Below are 19,378 nucleotides of genomic sequence, written 5' to 3'. Positions count from 1 at the left end.
TTGCAGTTCTTGCCTATTCAAACCCTTGTAATCTTTCTATAAGAATCCAGTTTAATAAATTGAGGAAAATAACTTGGTTTAGGAGGATGAAAATACTTTGGGGCAGGTACTTGTATTATGTATAGTAATTCTAAAGAATGAAAATTTTTCAGAATTATTTTGACAGATTTTTTTATTATTAAATATATTCATAATACCCATTATTTCAACTGGTGCTTGTTAAAATGAGACCTGGAAGAATTTAAGATTAGTGAGAGAAATTTGGCCAAATTATTTGTTAAAGTGAGGAAGAGCCATTGATATTTTTCAAATATTGACAGGATTTTTTGGGAGGAGTGAGGAAATGGCCACAAGTGAATTACCTTTTTAATCCTGAAATAAAACTTGGTATTAAAGATTTGGTAAGGTGTGAGGGTGGATTTGGTGGTGGTATTATTAAAGACATTAAAATGAAAGCCAAGAATTCTGTAAACTGAGTTCAAATGGGGTTCTTCCATAGTTTTTGGCTACGGCAACCTCCACCTTCTGGGTGCCAGGGATTCTCATGTGTCAGCCCGGGTAGCTGAGATTACAGGCGCACGCCATGATGTTCAGCTAATTTTTGTATTTTTAGTAGAGACAGTTTTGCCATGTTGCCCAGGTTGGTCTGAAACCCCTGGCCTCAAGTGATCTGCCCTCCTTGGCCTCCCAAAGTGCTGGGATTACAGGTGTTGGCCACCGTGCCCAGCCCCGTAGTTTTATTAAAATTAACATAGTCCATTTTCAGTGTAGAACCTTAACTTTACCAATGTGAACACACTTTATTTCAGTCTACTAATGATTGTACAATAGCTTCATAATCAGTAGCATCTACTTTAAATAGGAATTACATGATAGTAATATAGAAAAGTCTGAAAGATCATAGTAATTGAGAAATATTTACAGACTATGACAGAGCTTTAAAAGACCTGGTATCCTAAGAACTGGACAGCATCCAAGATGGGCAAGACACAGTAAGTATATATGCTGCTTTTATTTTCACATTCTGCAAGTGACCTTTAGCCAAAGTTGCCTCCAGGGGTTTTAGTTAGCTAGCTGCATACTACTAAAATGTATGACAAAGTCAATTGTCAAGGCAACTGATGAGCAGTGTATTAAAACTGTGTAGTTTATATTTGGAGGTTAGGATAGTTTTACATTAGGAAGTCTATTATCTACCTCATTAATTAAAGGAAAAGTCCATTGCTTGCTTGACAGCGTATAATAGCTATTTACCATGAAATCCTACTTTTTTTAAAGAAACAATTTAGGAAAAATACTTTTTAGCCTAACAATGTTCCTTACTTGAGGAAACTGAGCAAACACTGAAACAAGCTTTCACATCTTTGTCATTTCTTAAGCCCATTTAATCCATTTTCTCAACATTTCTTCAGAAATTCTGTGGCAAAGGTCACCAATGATCTCTTTATGACTACATACTTAAACACGTGGATGTTTAGTTCATCCTGAGGCAACTAGATTGTTAGCCGTCCAGCCTTGAAGTTATCTCCTGCTCATTTGGCTTCCCTGACTGCTCTCTCCTATTTTTCACACGACTGCTTCCTAGTCATCTTTGTGGACTCAAAGCTTTCCATGGTTGATCTCAACCATTCAAGTCTTTTATGTAAATCCATAGATAAATATGTGTGTGTAGCCCCACTTTACTCCCAAATCTCTTCTAACCTGAATTCCTGCAAATAAATAGCCACTGTCCAGTCATCCAATCTGGAAATTTATAGACTTCCTCTCTATTAATTATGAAGACTACACATTTTTCTTGTTTCCCATTTATCTGACTGCTACCTTAATGCCCTAGTTCTAACACTGATCATCTGAGGCCCGAACTATACATAATCCACCTCAAAAACTATATGAAACATTTTGTTGAGCTGTAGCCTCAGGTTAGTTTGAGTGCCAACTGTGTGCATTTAATTCTGAGGCACAGGGTTTAAATGACTTGCCCAAGTCCATTTAGTAAGTGACAGTAAAAATTCAACCCTTCACCTTGGTCCTGATTTGTCACCTCAGATAACCTGTCCTCTGTCTCCTGCCTGATGTCTACTTATCCTTGAAGATTTAACTCCTGCATCCTCTCCAGTAACCTTTGCTGAACCCAGCTTGGACTAACTTGACCTTTCCTGTCTGCTTGCCACACTGGTGCATCCGACTATGGACACCTTAATTCTGTTGAAAGTATTCTTCCCAAGGGAGTCTTCCAGCTTACACTTGGTATGAAGGGGAACTCCCTGTTAGCCAAGATGGCACTATATCTAACTGTTGGGTGGTTTCCTTGCTGCTTCAACTCCATGTTCTCTACTGTTACTCCTTAAAGTCAGACTAAACCTAATCCCTATCTACATGACAGGCTTTCACTTTGACTTTAGGTCTTCATTTTGCAAAATCATGGCCTTATCAAATGAGGCCTTCCCTGGCCACTGTACTAAAAATAAAAATAAAGTACAACACCTCCCTTCTTGCACTGGAATTCATCCTTATCTGCCTGTTTTCCGTATAGGATATGTCACCATCTCACATATTTTTGTTTTACCCTTCCCACTAGAATGTATGCTTGACAGCAGAGGCTTTTGTTTTGTTCATTGCTTTGTCTTCAATGTCTAACTTTAGGAGAAAGCCTGACACATAGTATTTACTCACTGTACACACATATTTAATATAGATTTACATACACATATATACATGCATACATATAATGAATTCAGAGATTACTTTTCCTGTAGTCTGAAGACCATATGTTGCCAGATCTTTGAACTATTCGTGTTTTTGAAGCCACAGACCTATTTTTTTTAAATGTTCCAACTTCTGTGTATCTTTATTTTTTCCAAAGTAATACATTTACATAGCTTAAAAGTCATAGTTCTAGAAGATACGTAGTGAAAATACTGTGCTCCTGCTCCACTACTCCTCACCTGGACATCCATTCCTTAAAGTTAACTACTCCTGTTGCTTCAGCTGTTTATCTCCATGTCTAAATGACATGCTTCTGCTACTTGATTTTTTTAAAATGTAATTTAAAGAAATACATGTAACAAATACCATCTTAGGTGAGCAGTAGCATTAGTACATTCACTTAGTTGTGCTACATCACCACCATCCACAGAACAACTCATTTTGTAAAATGGAAACTGTACCTATTAAACTCCCATTTCTTCCTGACCTAACCCTTGGCAAAGAGTTTCTTGGTGAGGTTGACTACTTTAGGTACCTCATACTGTAGGTAAGAATTATACAGAACTTGGCCTTTTATGACTGGCTTATTTTTCTTTTTTCTTTTTCTTTTTTGTTTGTTTGTTTGTTTTGTTTTGTTTTAGATGGAGGCTTGCTCTGTCTCGCCCAGGCTGGAGTGCAGTGGAGCGATCTCGGCTCACTGCAGCCTCTGCCTCCGGGTTTCTGCTTTTTTTTTTTTTTTTAAGTAGAGTCGGGATTTCGCCATGTTGGCCAGGCTGGTCTCAAACTCCTGACCTCAGGTGATCCACCGGTCTCAGCCTCCCAAAGTGCTGGGATTACAGGCGTGAGCCACTGTGCCCGGCCTGTGACTGGCTTATTTTGTTTAGCCTAATGTCCTTCAGGTTTATGCATGTTGTAGCACATGTCAGAATTTTCTTCTAAGGCTAAACGATACTCAATTGTATGTGCAGATTACATTTTGTTTATCCCTTCATCAGTGGACACTTGGGTTGCTTCCACCTTTTGGCTATGGCAAATGATGCTATGAACATAGATACACAAATATCAAACAGATGGGTGTACGGATATTAAAGAGTCCTTGCTTTCAGTTATTTGCGATACATACTCAGAAGTGGAATTGCTGGATCATATGGTAATTCTTTTAATTTTTTTGAAGAACCACCACACTGTTTTTCACAGAGGCTGCACCATTTTACATTCCCACCACAAGAGTTCCAATTGCTGCATATCCACACTAATGCTTGTTATTTATTGTCTTCTTCCTATAGATGAATGAGGATGTAATTCCATCCTCATTCCACACAAACTCAACACTTCTTTTTTTTTCTTTTTTTTTTGAGACGGAGTCTCGCTCTGTCACCCAGGCTGGAGTGCAGTGGCGCAATCTCGGCTCACTGCAAGCTCCGCCTCCCGGGTTCACGCCATTCTCCTGCCTCAGCCTCTCCGAGTAGCTGGGACTACAGGCGCCCGCCACCACGCCCGGCTAATTTTTTGTATTTTTAGTGGAGACTGGGTTTCACCATGGTCTCGATCTCCTGACCTCGTGATCCGCCCGCCTCGGCCTCCCAAAGTGCTGGGATTACAAGCGTGAGCCACCGCGCCCAGCCAAACTCAACACTTCTTTTCTTGTCCTCTGTCATAGTTCCATCGTAGTAACCCCCAAACAGAAAAGGACTCATATCCAATTTTTTTTTTTTTTTTTTTTTTTTTTTTTTTTTTTTTTTTATGAGATGGAGTCACTCTGTCGCTGAGGCTGGAGGGCAGTGGTGTGATCTCGGCTCACTGCAACTTCCGCCTCCCAGGTTCATGCAACTCTCCCTGCCTCAGCCTCCCAAGTAGCTGGGATTACAGGTGCCTGGCTAAGTTTTGTATTATTTAGCCCGGCCCATATCCAAATTTAAAGAAACAAAATTTGTTTTAAAAATTCCTACCAAAAATAAAGGCAACTCAAAAAAATATATGGGTGACTGGGCATGGCGGCCCAACACCTATAATCTCAGCACTTTGGGAGGCTGGGTGGATCGTTTGAACCCAAGAGTTTGAGACTAGCCTGGGTAACATGGTGAAACTCCATCTGTACAGAAAAAGTTAGCTGGGCATGGCAGCCCACACATGTAGTCCCAGCTACTTGGGAGGCTGAGGTGGAAGAATCACTTGAGCCCAGGAGGTCGAGACTGCAGTGAGTCAAGCTCACACCACTGCACTCCACAGATGGGTAAAAGCCTTTTCACAAAAGATATACAAATGAATAATCATCTGAAAGGTGCTCAACATCATTATCAGGTAAATGAAAATTAAAGCCACAAGAAGATCACTACACACCTGATCTCAATGGCTAAAAATAAAGAAATTGAAAATACCATCATGGGATGAACATGGAGCAAATGGAACTTGGACACGCTGCCAGTAGTAACATGATTTAAGCATTTTGAAAAATTATTTGGTGGTTTCTAATAAATCTAAATATATATACTTGCCCTATGACCCAGCTTTCTACTTTCTAGAATATACTCAAAGAAAATGAGAACATAGGTCCAAAAGAAGATGTATGAGAATGTTCATAGGCAGCTCTATTCAAATTAGTTTGAAACTAGAAGTGATCCAAATATCCATAAACAAGAGAATGGACAATATATATTTATAAAGTATTATGAAGCTTAGGGAAAAAATTCAGTGAATGTGCATAACACAGATGAATCTAAAAAAAATTCCCGAGTAAAAGAAGCCAGACAAAACTACATATTGTAGAATATATTTAAAATGTCGAGTCTTATTACTAAGAGACCTTTCTACATTCTTATAAAAATTGTTCTACTTTATATTACATAATTTTAAAAAGGGATATGTAATAGTATTTTAATATGCCAGAATTTTGATATATTTTTAATTGTGGGAAAAATTTAAAAACCAAATCATTACTTACCTGATAAATATTTCCTTTTGTATGGGACTAAAATACAAAAGAAAATAAAAATTAGAATTTAATTATGCTTTATTATAGGATTGACTTTAAACACGTTCACAATCATTAAAAATAAACCCTTTTATTAGTAGCTTAATATCAATATATTCACAGCTTAAAATCCATATTTCTTTGCCTCATTATTTGTCTCTGTTGTCTGTTTTGAACTTAGTTTTTAAAGAAAGATGTATGGGGCTAACAACATGCATTAGCTTGGTTGGTGGAAAAGAATATGGGATCTTGAGGAAAAGACAATAATGAGGTAAGGAAAAAAAGAGGATTCTGGTTGGAGAGTCTAGAAAACAAATGTCATAAAATTAAACAACTGTGACCCTAACTACCTTAGTATGGATGTACTCACTATTTCTGATGTTTTGAAGTTATAGTTTAATTAAAAACTTTATGTAATGGCACCCTGAGTTGTAGTACCTGAAAAGAACCAATTTTTAAAAAAACAAATATTTGAAGTTGAATACTGCTACCATAAAACTATGACGAATATTTTGATAATCACCGTAAAACTAATAGTAGTCAAGGATCCTGCTGTAGCAAGTAAAGAAATGTACATACTTCCATATGTAAAGAAAGGAAATAATCAGAGCAGTATGTGGAGTTTTGGTTTACAGTTGAAGTAGAAGGGGAAAATACTAAGGATGCAAAATGGGGAAATGGTTGCTTATATCATGTTTTAAGCACCCTAAATTCATATTTTGAAACATTAAAAAAAAGTTTTTTTGTAGAGATGGTGATCTTGCTATGTTGACCAGGTTGCCTCAGCCTCAAAAAGTGCTGGGATTACAAGCATGAGCCACTGTACCCAGCCCACATTTTGAAAATTTAATTTTCTTTAATGAGAAAACATTTACTTTCTAAAACTTAGAATAACAAAGTGTGTAGTGTTTTAACAAATAACATCAAAATACTTGGGGCCAGGATAATTCTGTTCATTAAAAAACCTTCTGGGCCGGGCACAGTGGCTCACGCCTGTAATCCTAAAACTTTGGGGGGCCGAGGTGGGCAGATCACAAGGTCAGGAGTTCGAGACCAGCCTGGCCAATATGGTGAAACCCCGTCTCTACTAAAAATACAAAAATTAGCCAGGCGTGGTGGCGGGTGCCTGTAGTCCCAGCTACTCAGGAGGCTGAGGCAGGAGAATCGCTTGAAGCCAGGAGGCAGAGGGTGCAGTGAGCCAAGATCGCGCCACCGCACTCCAGCCTGGGTGACAGAGAGAGACTCCATTGCAAAAAAAAAAAAAAAAAAAAAAAACAAGAAAAACCTTCTGATGGGTCAGAAGAAAACCTTTTAATTCCAAATAAATTAGAAACTATGATGTAGTTTTTGTTTGCCTAAACAAAGGATGTTCTGATGGAGAATCTAATTCCTTATACATGATTACCCTTCACCACTTCTGCTCACTCAAATCACATGCAAAGAGATTATAATAATTTCTCTGAACAAGAAATTTTCGACCTCTTGCAAACACTAAGCAGATAGAATAAAAATATGCCTATTTCATGTGATCTGGCCTTACCTCCTAAATGTAAGAGAATTACAATTTGAGTTCCAAGAGACTTAAGAGCAAACCATCCTATTAATATATTCTGGAGTCTTATTCCCTCTATTTTTTTTTTTTTTTTGAGACAGAGTGTTGCTCTGTTGCCCAGGCTTACTGCAGCCTCAACCTCCCAGGCTCAACTGATCCTCCCATCTCAGGCTCCCATGTACTTGGGACCGCAGGTGCATGCCACCACGCCCAGCTGATTTTTGTATTTTTTGTAGAGACGAGTTTTCGCCATGTTGCTCAAGCTGGTCTTGAACTCCTGTGCTCAAGCAATCCAGCACCTCAGTCTACCATAGTGATGGGATTGCAGGTGAGCCACCGTGCCTAGCCTTATTCTATTTATTGAGGCACACTTATCTCAAAATTATTTTAAAACCAGTCCTACTTTCCCTGCTCCTTCTAGAATGGAAAAACACCTTTGGTCATACTTACTAGCTGTTTTGCATAGTGTTCCTTCCACAGAAGAAACTTCACAATTTCCTTTTTTCCATTCACCTGTCTTGATGTGCAGAAAAGCACAGGTGTCAACTAAATCCTCATCATCATCTTGGTCTGTCCACTTATCAAATGTCATACTTGAATTATCAAACCACTTGAAACTGGCATCTGTCAATTAAGGAATATTTTCAACATTATGACAGTTTTAAAAGGTGTTCAGAAGATGGCCGAATAGGAACAGCTCCGGTCTACAGCTCCCAGCCTGAGCGACACAGAAGACGGGTGATTTCTGCATTTCTGTTTGAGGTACCGGTTTCATCTCACTAGGGAGTGCCAAACAGTGGGTGCAGGACAGTCGGTGAAGCGCACTGTGCGCGAGCCAAAGCAGGGCGAGGCACTGCCTCACTCAGGAAGCGCAAGGGGTCAGGGAGTTCCCTTTCCTAGTCAAAGAAAGGGGGAACAGACGGCACCTGGAATATCAGGTCAGTCCCACCCTAATACTGCGCTTTTCCAATGGGCCTGGAAAACGGCACACTAGGAGATTGTGTCCCACACCTGGCTCGGAGGGTCCTATGCCCACGGAGTCTCGCTGATTGCTAGCACAGCAGACTGAGATCAAGCTGCAAGGCGGCAGCGAGGCTGGGGGAGGGGCGCCCGCCATTGCCCAGGCTTGCTTAGGTAAACAAAGCAGCCAGGAACCTCGAACTGGGTGGAGCCCACCACAGCTCAAGGAGGCCTGCCTGCCTCTGTAGGCTCCACCTCTGGGGGCAGGGCACAGACAAACATAAAGTCAGCAGAAACCTCCACAGACTTAACTGTCCCTGTCTGACTGACAGCTTTGAAGAGAGTAGTGGTTCTCCCAGCACGCAGCTGGAGATCTGAGAACGGACAGACTGCCTCCTAAAGTGGGTCCCTCACCCCTGAGCAGCCTAACTGGGAGGCACCCCCCCAGTAGGGACAGACTGACACCTCACTCGGCCGGGTACTCCTCTGAGACAAAACTTCCAGAAGAACTATCAGACAGCTGAATTTGTGGTCTCACGCTGTTCTGCAGCCACCGCTGCTGACACCCAGCCAAACAGGGTCTGGAGTGGACCTCTAATAAACTCCAACAGACCTGCAGCTGAGGGTCCTGTCTGGTAGAAGGAAAACTAACAAACAGAAAGGACATCCACACCAAAAACCCATCTGTACATCACCATCATCAAAGACCAAAAGTAGATAAAACCACAAAGATGGGGAAAAAACAGAGCAGAAAAACTGGAAACTCTAAAAAGCAGAGCACCTCTCCTCCTCCAAAGGAACGCAGTTCCTCACCAGCAACGGAACAAAGCTGGATGGAGGATGACTTTGACGAGTTGAGAGAAGAAGGCTTCAGACGATCAAACTACTCTGAGCTACGGGAGGAAATGCAAAACAATAGCAAAGAAGTTAAAAACTTTAAAAAAAAATTAGAAGAATGGATAACTAGAATAACCAATGGAGAGAAGGGCTTAAAGGAGCTGATGGAGCTGAAAGCCAAGTTTCGAGAACTACGGGAAGATTGCAGAAGCCTCGGTAGCAGATGCGATCAACTGGAAGAAAGGGTATCGCTGATGGAAGATGAAATGAATGAAATGAAGCGAGAAGGGAAGTTTAGAGAAAAAAGAAGAAAGAGAAATGAACAAAGCCTCCAAGAAATTTGGGACTATGTGAAAAGACCAAACCTACGTCTGATTGGTGTACCTGAAAATGACGGGGAGAATGGAACCAAGTTGGAAAACACTCTGCAAGATATTATCCAGGAGAACTTCCCCAATCTAGCAAGGCAGACCAACATTCAGATTCAGGAAATACAGAGAACGCCACAAAGATACTCCTCGAGAAGAGCAACTCCAAGACACATAATTGTCAGATTCATCAAAGTTGAGATGAAGGAAAAAAGTTAAGGCAGCCAGAGAGAAAGGTCAGGTTACCCACAAAGGGAAGCCCATCAAACTAACAGCTGATCTCTCAGCAGAAACTCTACAAGCCAGAAGAGAGTGGGGGCCAATATTCAACATTCTTAAAGAAAAGAATTTTCAACCCAGAATTTCATATCCAGCCAAACTAAGCTTCATAAGTGATGGAGAAATAAAATACTTTACAGACAAGCAAACGCTGAGTGATTTTGTCACCACCAGGCCTGCCCTAAAAGAGCTCCTGAACGAAGCACTAAACATAGAAAGGAACAACCGGTACCAGCCACTGCAAAAACATGCCAAATTGTAAAGACCATCAAGGCTAGGAAGAAACTGCATCAACTAACGAGCAAAATAACCAACTAACATCATAATGACAGGATCAGATTCACACATAACAATATTAACGTTAAATGTAAATGGGCTAAATGCTCCAATTAAAAGACACAGACTGGCAAACTGGATAAGGAGTCAGGACCCATCAGTGTGCTGTATTTAGGAAACCCATCTCACGTGCAGAGACACACATAGACTCAAAATAAAGGGATGGAGGAAGATCTATCAAGCAAATGGAAAACAAAAAAAGGCAGGGGTTGCAATCCTAGTCTCTGATAAAATAGACTTTAAACCAACAAAGATCAGGAGAGACAAAGAAGGCCATTACATAATGGTAACGGGATCAATTCAACAAGAAGAGCTAACTATCCTAAATATATATGCACCCAACACAGGAGCACCCAGATTCATAAAGCAAGTCCTGAGTGACCTACAAAGGGACTTAAACTCCCACACAATAATAATGGGAGATTTTAACACCCCACTGTCAACATTAGACAGATCAACGAGACAGAAAGTTAACAAGGATATCCAATAATTGAACTCAGCTCTGCACAAAGTGGACCTAATAGACATCTACAGAACTCTCCACCCCAAATCAACAGAATACACATTTTTTTTCAGCACCACACCACACCTATTCCAAAATTGACCACATAGTTGGAAGTAAAGCTCTCCTCAGCAAATGTAAAAGAACAGAAATTATAACAAACTGTCTCTCAGACCACAGTGCAATCAAACTAGAACTCAGGATTAAGAAACTCACTCAAAACTGCTCAACTACATGGAAACTGAACAACCTGCTCCTGAATGACTATTGGGTACATAATGAAATGAAGGCAGAAATAAAGATGTTCTTTGAAACCAACGAGAACAAAGACACAACATACCATAATCTCTGGGACACGTTCAAAGCAGTGTGTAGAGGGAAATTTATAGCACTAAATGCCCACAAGAGAAAGCAGGAAAGATCCAAAATTGACACCCTAACATCACAATTAAAAGAACTAGAAAAGCAAGAGCAAACACATTCAAAAGCTAGCAGAAGGCTAGAAATAACTAAAATCAGAGCAGAACTGAAGGAAATAGAGACACAAAAAACCCTTCAAAAAATTAATGAATCCAGGAGCTGGTTTTTTGAAAAGATCAACAAAATTGATAGACCGCTAGCAAGACTAATAAAGAAGAAAACAGAGAAGAATCAAATAGATGCAATAAAAAATGAAAAAGGGGATATCACCACCGATCCCACAGAAATACAATCTACCATCAGAGAATACTACAAACACCTCTATGCAAATAAACTAGAAAATCTAGAAGAAATGGATAAATTCCTTGACAAATACACCCTCCCAAGACTAAACCAGGAAGAAGTTGAATCTCTGAATAGACCAATAACAGGTTCTGAAATTGTGACAATAATCAATAGCTTACCAACCAAAAAGAGTCCAGGACCTGATGGATTCACAGCCGAATTCTACCAGAGGTACAAGGAGGAACTGGTACCATTCCTTCTGAAACTATTCCAATTGATAGAAAAAGAGGGAATCCTCCCTAACACATTTTATGAAGCCAGCATCGTCCTGATACCAAAGCCTGGCAGAGACATAACCAAAAAAGAGAATTTCAGACCAATATCCTTGGTGAACATTGATGCAAAAATCCTCAATAAAATACTGGCAAACCGAATCCAGCAGCACATCAAAAAGCTTATCCACCGTAATCAAGTGGGCTTCATCCCTGGGATGCAAGGCTGGTTCAACATATGCAAATCAATAAATCTAATCCAGCATATAAACAGAACCAAAGACAAAAACCACATGATTATCTCAATAGATGCAGAAAAGGCCTTTGACAAAATTCAACAGCCCTTCATGATAAAAACTCTCAATAAATTAGGTATTGATGGGATGTATCTCAAAATAATAAGAGCTATCTATGACAAACCCACAGCCAATATCATACTGAATGGGCAAAAACTGGAAGCATTCCCTCTGAAAACTGGCACAAGACAGGGATGCCCTGTCTCACCGCTCCTATTCAACATAGTGCTGGAAGTTCTGGCCAGAGCAATCAGGCAGGAGAAGGAAATAAAGGGTATTCAATTAGGAAAAGAGGAAGTCAAATTGTCCCTGTTTGCAGATGACATGATTGTATATCTAGAAAACCCCATTGTCTCAGCCCAAAATCTCCTTAAGCTGATTAGCAACTTCAGCAAAGTCTCAGGATACAAAATCAATGTACAAAAATCACAAGCATTCTTGTACACCAATCACAGACAAACAGAGAGCCAAATCATGAGTGAACTCCCATTCACAATTGCTTCAAAGAGAATAAAATACCTAGGAATCCAACTTACAAGGGATGTGAAGGACCTCTTCAATGAGAACTACAAACCACTGCTCAATGAAATAAAAGAGGATACAAACAAATGGAAGAACATTCCATGCTCATGGGTTGGAAGAATCAATATCGTGAAAATGGCCATACTGCCCAAGGTAATTTCTAGATTCGATGCCATCCCCATCAAGCTACCAATGAATTTCTTCACAGAATTGGAAAAAACTACTTTAAAGTTCATATGGAACCAAAAAAGAGCCGGCATCGCCAAGTCAATCCTAAGCCAAAAGAACAAAGCTGGAGGCATCACGCTACCTGACTTCAAACTATACTACAAGGCTACAGTAGCCAAAACAGCATGGTACTGGTACCACAACAGAGACATAGATCAATGGAACAGAACAGAGCCCTCAGAAATGATGCCGCATATCTACAACTATCTGATCTTTGACAAACCTGACAAAAACAAGAAATGGGGAAAGGATTCCCTATTTAATAAATGGTGCTGGGAAAACTGACTAGCCATATGTAGAAAGCTGCAACTGGATCCCTTCCTTACACCTTATACAAAAATTAATTCAAGATGGATTAAAGACTTAAATGTTAGACCTAAAACCATCAAAATCCTATAAGAAAACCTAGCAATACCATTCAGGACATAGGCGTGGGCAAGGACTTCATGTCTAAAACACCAAAAGCAATGGCAACAAAAGCCAAAATTGACAAATGGGATCTCATTAAACTAAAGAGCTTCTGCACAGCAAAAGAAACTACCATCAGAGTGAACAGGCAACCTAAGAATGGCAGAAAATTTTGCACCCTACTCATCTGACAAAGGGCTAATATCCAGAATCTACAATGAACTCAAACAAATTTACAAGAAAAAAAACAACCCCATCAAAAAGTGGGCAAAGGACATGAACAGACACTTCTCAAAAGAAGACATTTATGCAGCCAAAAAACACATGAAGAAATGCTCATCATCACTGGCCATCAGAGAAATGCAAATCAAAACCACAGTGAGATACCATCTCACACCAATTAGAATGGCCATCATTAAAAAATCAGGAAACAACAGGTGCTGGAGAGGATGTGGAGAAATAGGAACACTTTTACACTGTTGGTGGGACTGTAAACTAGTTCAACCATTGTGGAAGTCAGTGTGGCGATTCCTCAGGGATCTAGAACTAGAAATACCATTTGACCCAGCCATCCCATTACTGGGTATATACCCAAAGGACTATAAATCATGCTGCTATAAAGACACATGCACACGTATGTTTATGGCGGCACTATTCACAATAGCAAAGAGTTGGAACCAACCCAAATGTCCAACGACGATAGACTGGATTAAGAAAATGTGGCACATATACACCATGGAATACTATGCAGCCATAAAAAATGATGAGTTCATGTCCTTTGTAGGGACATGGATGAAACTGGAAAACATCATTCTCAGTAAACTATCGCAAGGACAAAAAACCAAACACTGCATGTTCTCACTCATAGGTGGGAATTGAACAATGAGAACTCATGGACACAGGAAGGGGAACATCACACTCCAGGGACTGTTGTGGGGTGGGGGGAGGGGGGAGGGACAGCATTAGGAGATGTACCTAATGCTACATGACGAGTTAATGGGTGCAGGAAATCAACATGGCACATGGATACATATGTAACAAACCTGCACATTGTGCACATGTACCCTAAAACCTAAAGTATAATTAAAAAAAAAAAAAAAAAAAAAAAAAGGTGTTCAAGCCAAAAAGGGTGTAGGATTAAAGGTGGAAAGTTACTAAGGTATGTCTGGTCTAAACTTTTGGTTGTAGGATTAAAATTAGAAGGAGGAATATATCCTGTGTACAGCCAAATCATCAAAAGCTATCGATTTAAGAGGTTTCTGAAGATGATCCAATTTTCGCAAAAATATATACATGTATAATATTCTCATGGGAAAAAAGTCAAGAAAAATAGTTAAATATTAGCACTAACCTTAGTAATTTCATTTCATTTGAAAATGTTTACATATGTACTTTATATTTTTCTACAGTGATGATAAATACGTTTATATAACAGAACCGTGATAATTTAGTCTATCCTTAGCCTATTAGTTGCAGACACTAATACTAACTTTTATGATCATGCCATATTACAAAAATACTGAGCCTTAGAGCCACATTTTAATCCAGACAAGAATCAACTGTGGCCTTCATCTGTGTAACTCATTGAGCTATGCAGATACAAGCTGTGGTATGATCATAGGTGCACACTGAAAATTTAACACCTGGAGGCCACAGGAATCATCAACTTGAAGTAGAGAATTGAAGAGCCGTCAGTTTTACTACATTAAAAAAAGAAGAACAAAGTCATGTCCCGCGAGGTAAATATCACTTACCATCTGTGTCATAAAACATGCCTAGTAGGATATCATCTGGGCCTTTCCATTGCTTTTTCAAAGTATCCAGTATAAAAGCATTTTCTTCTTCATTATGTATGCTTATCATGTCCGCTCCTGAAATTATTTTAAAGAGAAAAAAGTCAGCATATTCCAGAATCAGTGAAAATCACTAGGTATATAAAAATAATAAATAGTTGCTTAACTTTCTATATATATTAGAGCTGGACAATAAACTTTGATCTTACAGTTCATACAAGCTAATAAGGTTACAGGGACATGTCTTGGCTCTCAGCCTCTAATATGATTTATGTCATTGAAATTATGTTTATGTCTCAGTATACTTTACATAATTTTTTTTTAAGGGATAGAAAATAGTTTAGGGGCCGGGTGCAGTGGCTCATGCCTGTAATCCCAGCACTTTGGGAGGCTGAGGCAGGTAGATCACCTGAGGTCAGGAGTTTGAGACCAGCCTAGCCAACATGACGAAATCCTGTCCCTACCAAAAAAAATAAAATAAAATAAAATTAGCTGGGTCTGTTGGCACGCACCTGTAATCCCAGCTACTCAGGAGGCTGAGGCAAGAGAATTGCTTGAACCCAGGAGGTAGAGGTTGCAGTGAGCTGAGATCACACCACTGCACTCCAGCCTGGGCAACAGACTGAGACTCCATTAAAAAAAAAAAAAAAGGAAAGAAAGAACAAACAAAAAGAGAGAGAGAAAGAAAGAAAAGAGAAAGAAAAAGGAAGGAAGGAAAGAAAGGAAAGAAAATAGTTGCAGGGGAAAACTTGTTTTAAAAATATTCTAAGACCAGCAAAATTGCTATTATTTTATTCCAACTGCCTTGAAATAAAACCATATTGGCATGTTGGAAATTTCGTCTTGTTTTCACCGAGCCAATGTTCATGTAAGACTTTTTCAAAGGGAAACAACATATATGTATTAAGTACTATGTGGCACTTTAATAAGATTAATAACTTTGGTGTTTACATTTATTCCTTCTATAATAAAGGTATATGATTTTGATTAAGGTATCCCTAGTACAGTTTGATACATTCTTCCAAATGTTACTGTTGAAGAATATAACAGTAATAAAAAGCACCTTTAGGCTGGGCATGGTGGCTCACGCCTGTAATCCCAGCACTTTGGGAGGCTGAGGTGGGTGGATTGCCTGACCTCAGGAGTTCAACACCAGCCTGGTTAACATGGTGAAACCTTGTTTCTACTAAAAATACAAAAAATTAGCCAGGTGCGGTGATGTACCCCTGTAATCTCAGCTACTCGGGAAGCTGAGGCAGGAGAATCGCTTGAACCCAGGAGGCAGAGATTGCAGTGAGTCGAGATCGCACCACTGCACTCTAGCTTGGGCAACAAAAGCAAAACTCCGTCTCAGAAAAAAAAAACAAAAAAAGTGTCACCATCATTAGAGGCTCAATGGGGCCCAGTAGCTAAACATATAAATAGCCTCCAAGCACAGTTTTTAAAAAATAGCATTTTTCCACCGGGCGCGGTGGCTCATGCCTGTAATCCCAGCACTTTGGGAGGCAGAGGCGGGTGGATCACAAGGTCAGGAGATTGAGACCATCCTGGCTAACACAGTGAAACCCTGTCTCTACTAAAAATACAAAAAATTAGCCGGGCCTAGTGGTGGGCGCCTGTAGTCCCAGCTACTCGGAGAGGCTGAGGCAGGAGAATGGCGTGAACCCGGGAGGTGGAGCTTGCAGTGAGCCGAGATCACGCCACTGCACTCCAGCCTAGGCGACAGAGCGAGACTCTGTCTCAAAAAAAAAAAAAGACATTTTTTGGCTGGATGCATTGGCTCACACCTGTAATCCCAGCACCTTGGAAGGTCAAGGTGAGAGGATCACTTGAGGCCAAGAGTTTCAGACCAGCCTGGGCAACATAGTGAAACCCTGTCTCTACAAACAAACAGACAAAATAGGTAGCGCACGCCTGTAGTCCTGTCTATTCAGGGGGCAGACATGGGAGGATCACTTGAACCCAGGAGTTCAAGGCTGTAGTGAGCTATGATCATGCCACTGCACTCAAGCCTGGGGGACACAGCAAGATCCTGTCTCAAAAGAAAAAAAGGCACTTTTACTTCAAATATTTTACAATGTGAAGTTATAAATCTATTTCCTAGAGAACACTGAGTGTATGCTCTAGCAAATAGCTTTTTTATAATTTTTCCTTAACGTACTCTTCTTTACTACAGTCTTACTTCATGCTCCTATGTAATCTGACTTCAGCACTTTCCAGGCAGAATAACTAAGTGATTAAGAACTCTAAGCCTAAAATCCAACAGACCTGGGTTAAAATTCTGGCTTTGTCAATTATTTCCTATGTAAGCTTGAACAAATAACTAAGTTAATTTCATCTCTCAATAAAATGATAATAATACACCACTTGATAGGTTTGTTATGATAATTAAAGCCAGGTAAAGTATATGAGGTGCTTAAGCACAGTGCCTGGCACAGGATATGCATGTTAAATAGACCCTGCTTTGGACAGTATTGTCCAACAACTGTCTTCCAACTCCAGGATTAAATATATACCCAATTCCACTGCCTGTAGCTTGTGTGTTGTCAGATAAAAGTTGTACATTAAATCCCAGGACCCAGTTAAAAGCCAGATGTGACAAAATCAATTTTTAAAGAAATTAATGAACACTCTTTACTAATTTGTGAAAAAACAGAAAAGAATAAGCCTTTTACCATGGTCAGTACACTGATTTCTGACATCCTCTATGCTTTCTACTTTGATGGCTTCTTGGAGAAAAATGTAACAACTGTCTTGGAACTGAATCCAAGTAGATGAAGGACAGTCTATGTAGAAAAAAGAAGAACACTGTTAAATAAGTTGAGAAAAAAAAATTACATGAATTCCCAAAGATAAGGATATTAGATATTAAATTTTCACACACACACAAAGGCAGTTTCCTTTGTTAAATCTTTATTAAAATAAGAATTCAACTAGTGTAACAGGAATTTGTTTCTCTCCATTATTCATACGGGAAAAGAGAAATGTGCCAATGATTCTCTTCTGACTTTACAGAGCAAAGATACAAGTTTTTAGGTTGTTTAGGAATTCAGACATGTAAATTAGTGTTATTACCAAGGCAACAAACTATCTAGAAGACAGCCAATCAGGATTACACACTTCTCTTTGAAGGTTATCTTTGCAGAATTTAACAATTTCAAAAATCTTAAGACTTTTACAAGGCCCTTTTGTTCAAATTGTACCTCCAAGAACAGAGAAGAGAAAAACAAGTTCCTAGCTTATAAATATTCACACAAGTTTTCATATTGCACAGGAAAACAAGATTGATATTCTTATGAATGTTCTTAATTTAACACCTCATCAAAGTAGATTCTTTGAGGTATTTCAATGAAATAGAACCATAACTCTTCCTCTACTGCTCTAAAGGGACATCTCCTTCACCTCTCTCTTAGTCTCTTTTTGTTTATTATAAAGATGTGCATTTTTAAGCCTAGGCTCTAGAATTTAATTGGTTAGTATTATAAGCAAAAGTAACCCTGCAAGAGTTGATTTCACTGGCCAAAATGGAAAGAAGAGAATTTTACTTAATTCCAGTGAATAAAGAAGTACAAAGCAGTAAGCTTCCATATTCTGTTAGGTTTGTATATAGGTAAAAATCTTAGTGATTTCATCTATATAAATATATAGCAATTTTATGTTTAAGTTCTGCCTTTTTTTTTTTTTTTTTTTTTTGAGACAGGATCTTGTGCTGTCGTGCAGGCTGGAGTGCAGTGGCGTGATCTCAGTTCACTGCAGCCTCTGCCTCCTGGGCTCAAGGGATCCTCCCACCTCAGCATCCCATGTAGCTGGGACTACAGGTATGTGCCACCATGCCCGGCTAATTTTCGTATTTTTTGTAGAGACAAGGTTTCGCCACGTTGCCCAGGCTGGTCTCAAACTCCTAAGCACAAGCGATCTACCTGCCTTGGTCTCTTAAACTGCTGGAATAACAGGTGTGAGCCACCATTCCAGGCCTAAGTTCTACATTACCTTTTTAATATAAACAAGTAGAAGCAAGCCCTACCACAAAGATCAGAATTTACCAATCAGCTACATTAATCTAAGTTAATTCAACACTCTCAAGTTTACTAAGCTCAGAATATGGCAGAGAGCATTGGTTGTCCCCAGTACTGACCTCAGCTTCTTATATAGCACAGAGCACACGGCCACCAAGCTAGATTGCTTCGCAGTCTTATAACTTCTGTATAATTAGGGTTTAGCAGAAGTGGAATGTTCAACATACCGGTCTTGCCTTTAAAAGGAAGCAAGGTGCTCCCTGTATCCGTAGAGACTTTTTTTTTTTTTTTTTTTTTTTTTTTTTGAGACAGAATCTTACTCTGTCACCCAGGCTAGAGTGCAGTGGCATGATCTTGGCTCACTGCAACCTCCGCCTCCCAGGCTCAAGTGATTCTTGTGCCTCCGCCTCCTGAGTAGCTGGGATCACAGGTACACAACACTACACCCGGCTAATTTTTTAATTTTTTTGTAGAGACAAGGTCTTGCTGTGCTGCCCAGGCTGCTCTTGAAGTCCTGGGCTCAGCAATTCTCCCACCTTGGGCTTCCAAAGTACTGGGATTACAGATGAGAGCAACTGTGCCCCACCTATAATTTATTTTATATCCAAGTTTTTTTTTTTCCTTCCA

General features: G+C 39.6%; 1 protein-coding gene across 3 annotated transcripts in view; it reads right to left on the bottom strand.

The window, feature by feature from the left end:
* Positions 1-19,378, bottom strand: part of LOC100598121 (CD302 antigen) — a 146,597-nt gene that overhangs the window by 900 nt on the left and 126,319 nt on the right. For all 3 annotated transcript variants that reach the window (XM_012496559.2, XM_030796594.1, XM_030796597.1), the window contains 4 exons: positions 17,411-17,521; positions 14,697-14,813; positions 7,680-7,853; positions 5,648-5,674 (listed from right to left, as the gene is read on the bottom strand). In XM_012496559.2, coding sequence (XP_012352013.2) covers positions 5,648-5,674; positions 7,680-7,853; positions 14,697-14,813; positions 17,411-17,521 — 429 coding nt within the window. The remainder of the gene's footprint in view (positions 1-5,647; positions 5,675-7,679; positions 7,854-14,696; positions 14,814-17,410; positions 17,522-19,378) is intronic.

The sequence above is a fragment of the Nomascus leucogenys genome, chromosome 17, assembly GCF_006542625.1.
Source record: "Nomascus leucogenys isolate Asia chromosome 17, Asia_NLE_v1, whole genome shotgun sequence".
Classification (NCBI taxonomy): Eukaryota; Metazoa; Chordata; class Mammalia; order Primates; family Hylobatidae; genus Nomascus; species Nomascus leucogenys.
The sequence above is the reverse complement of the archived record's forward strand: the minus strand, read 5'-3'. Positions and strand labels throughout refer to the sequence as shown.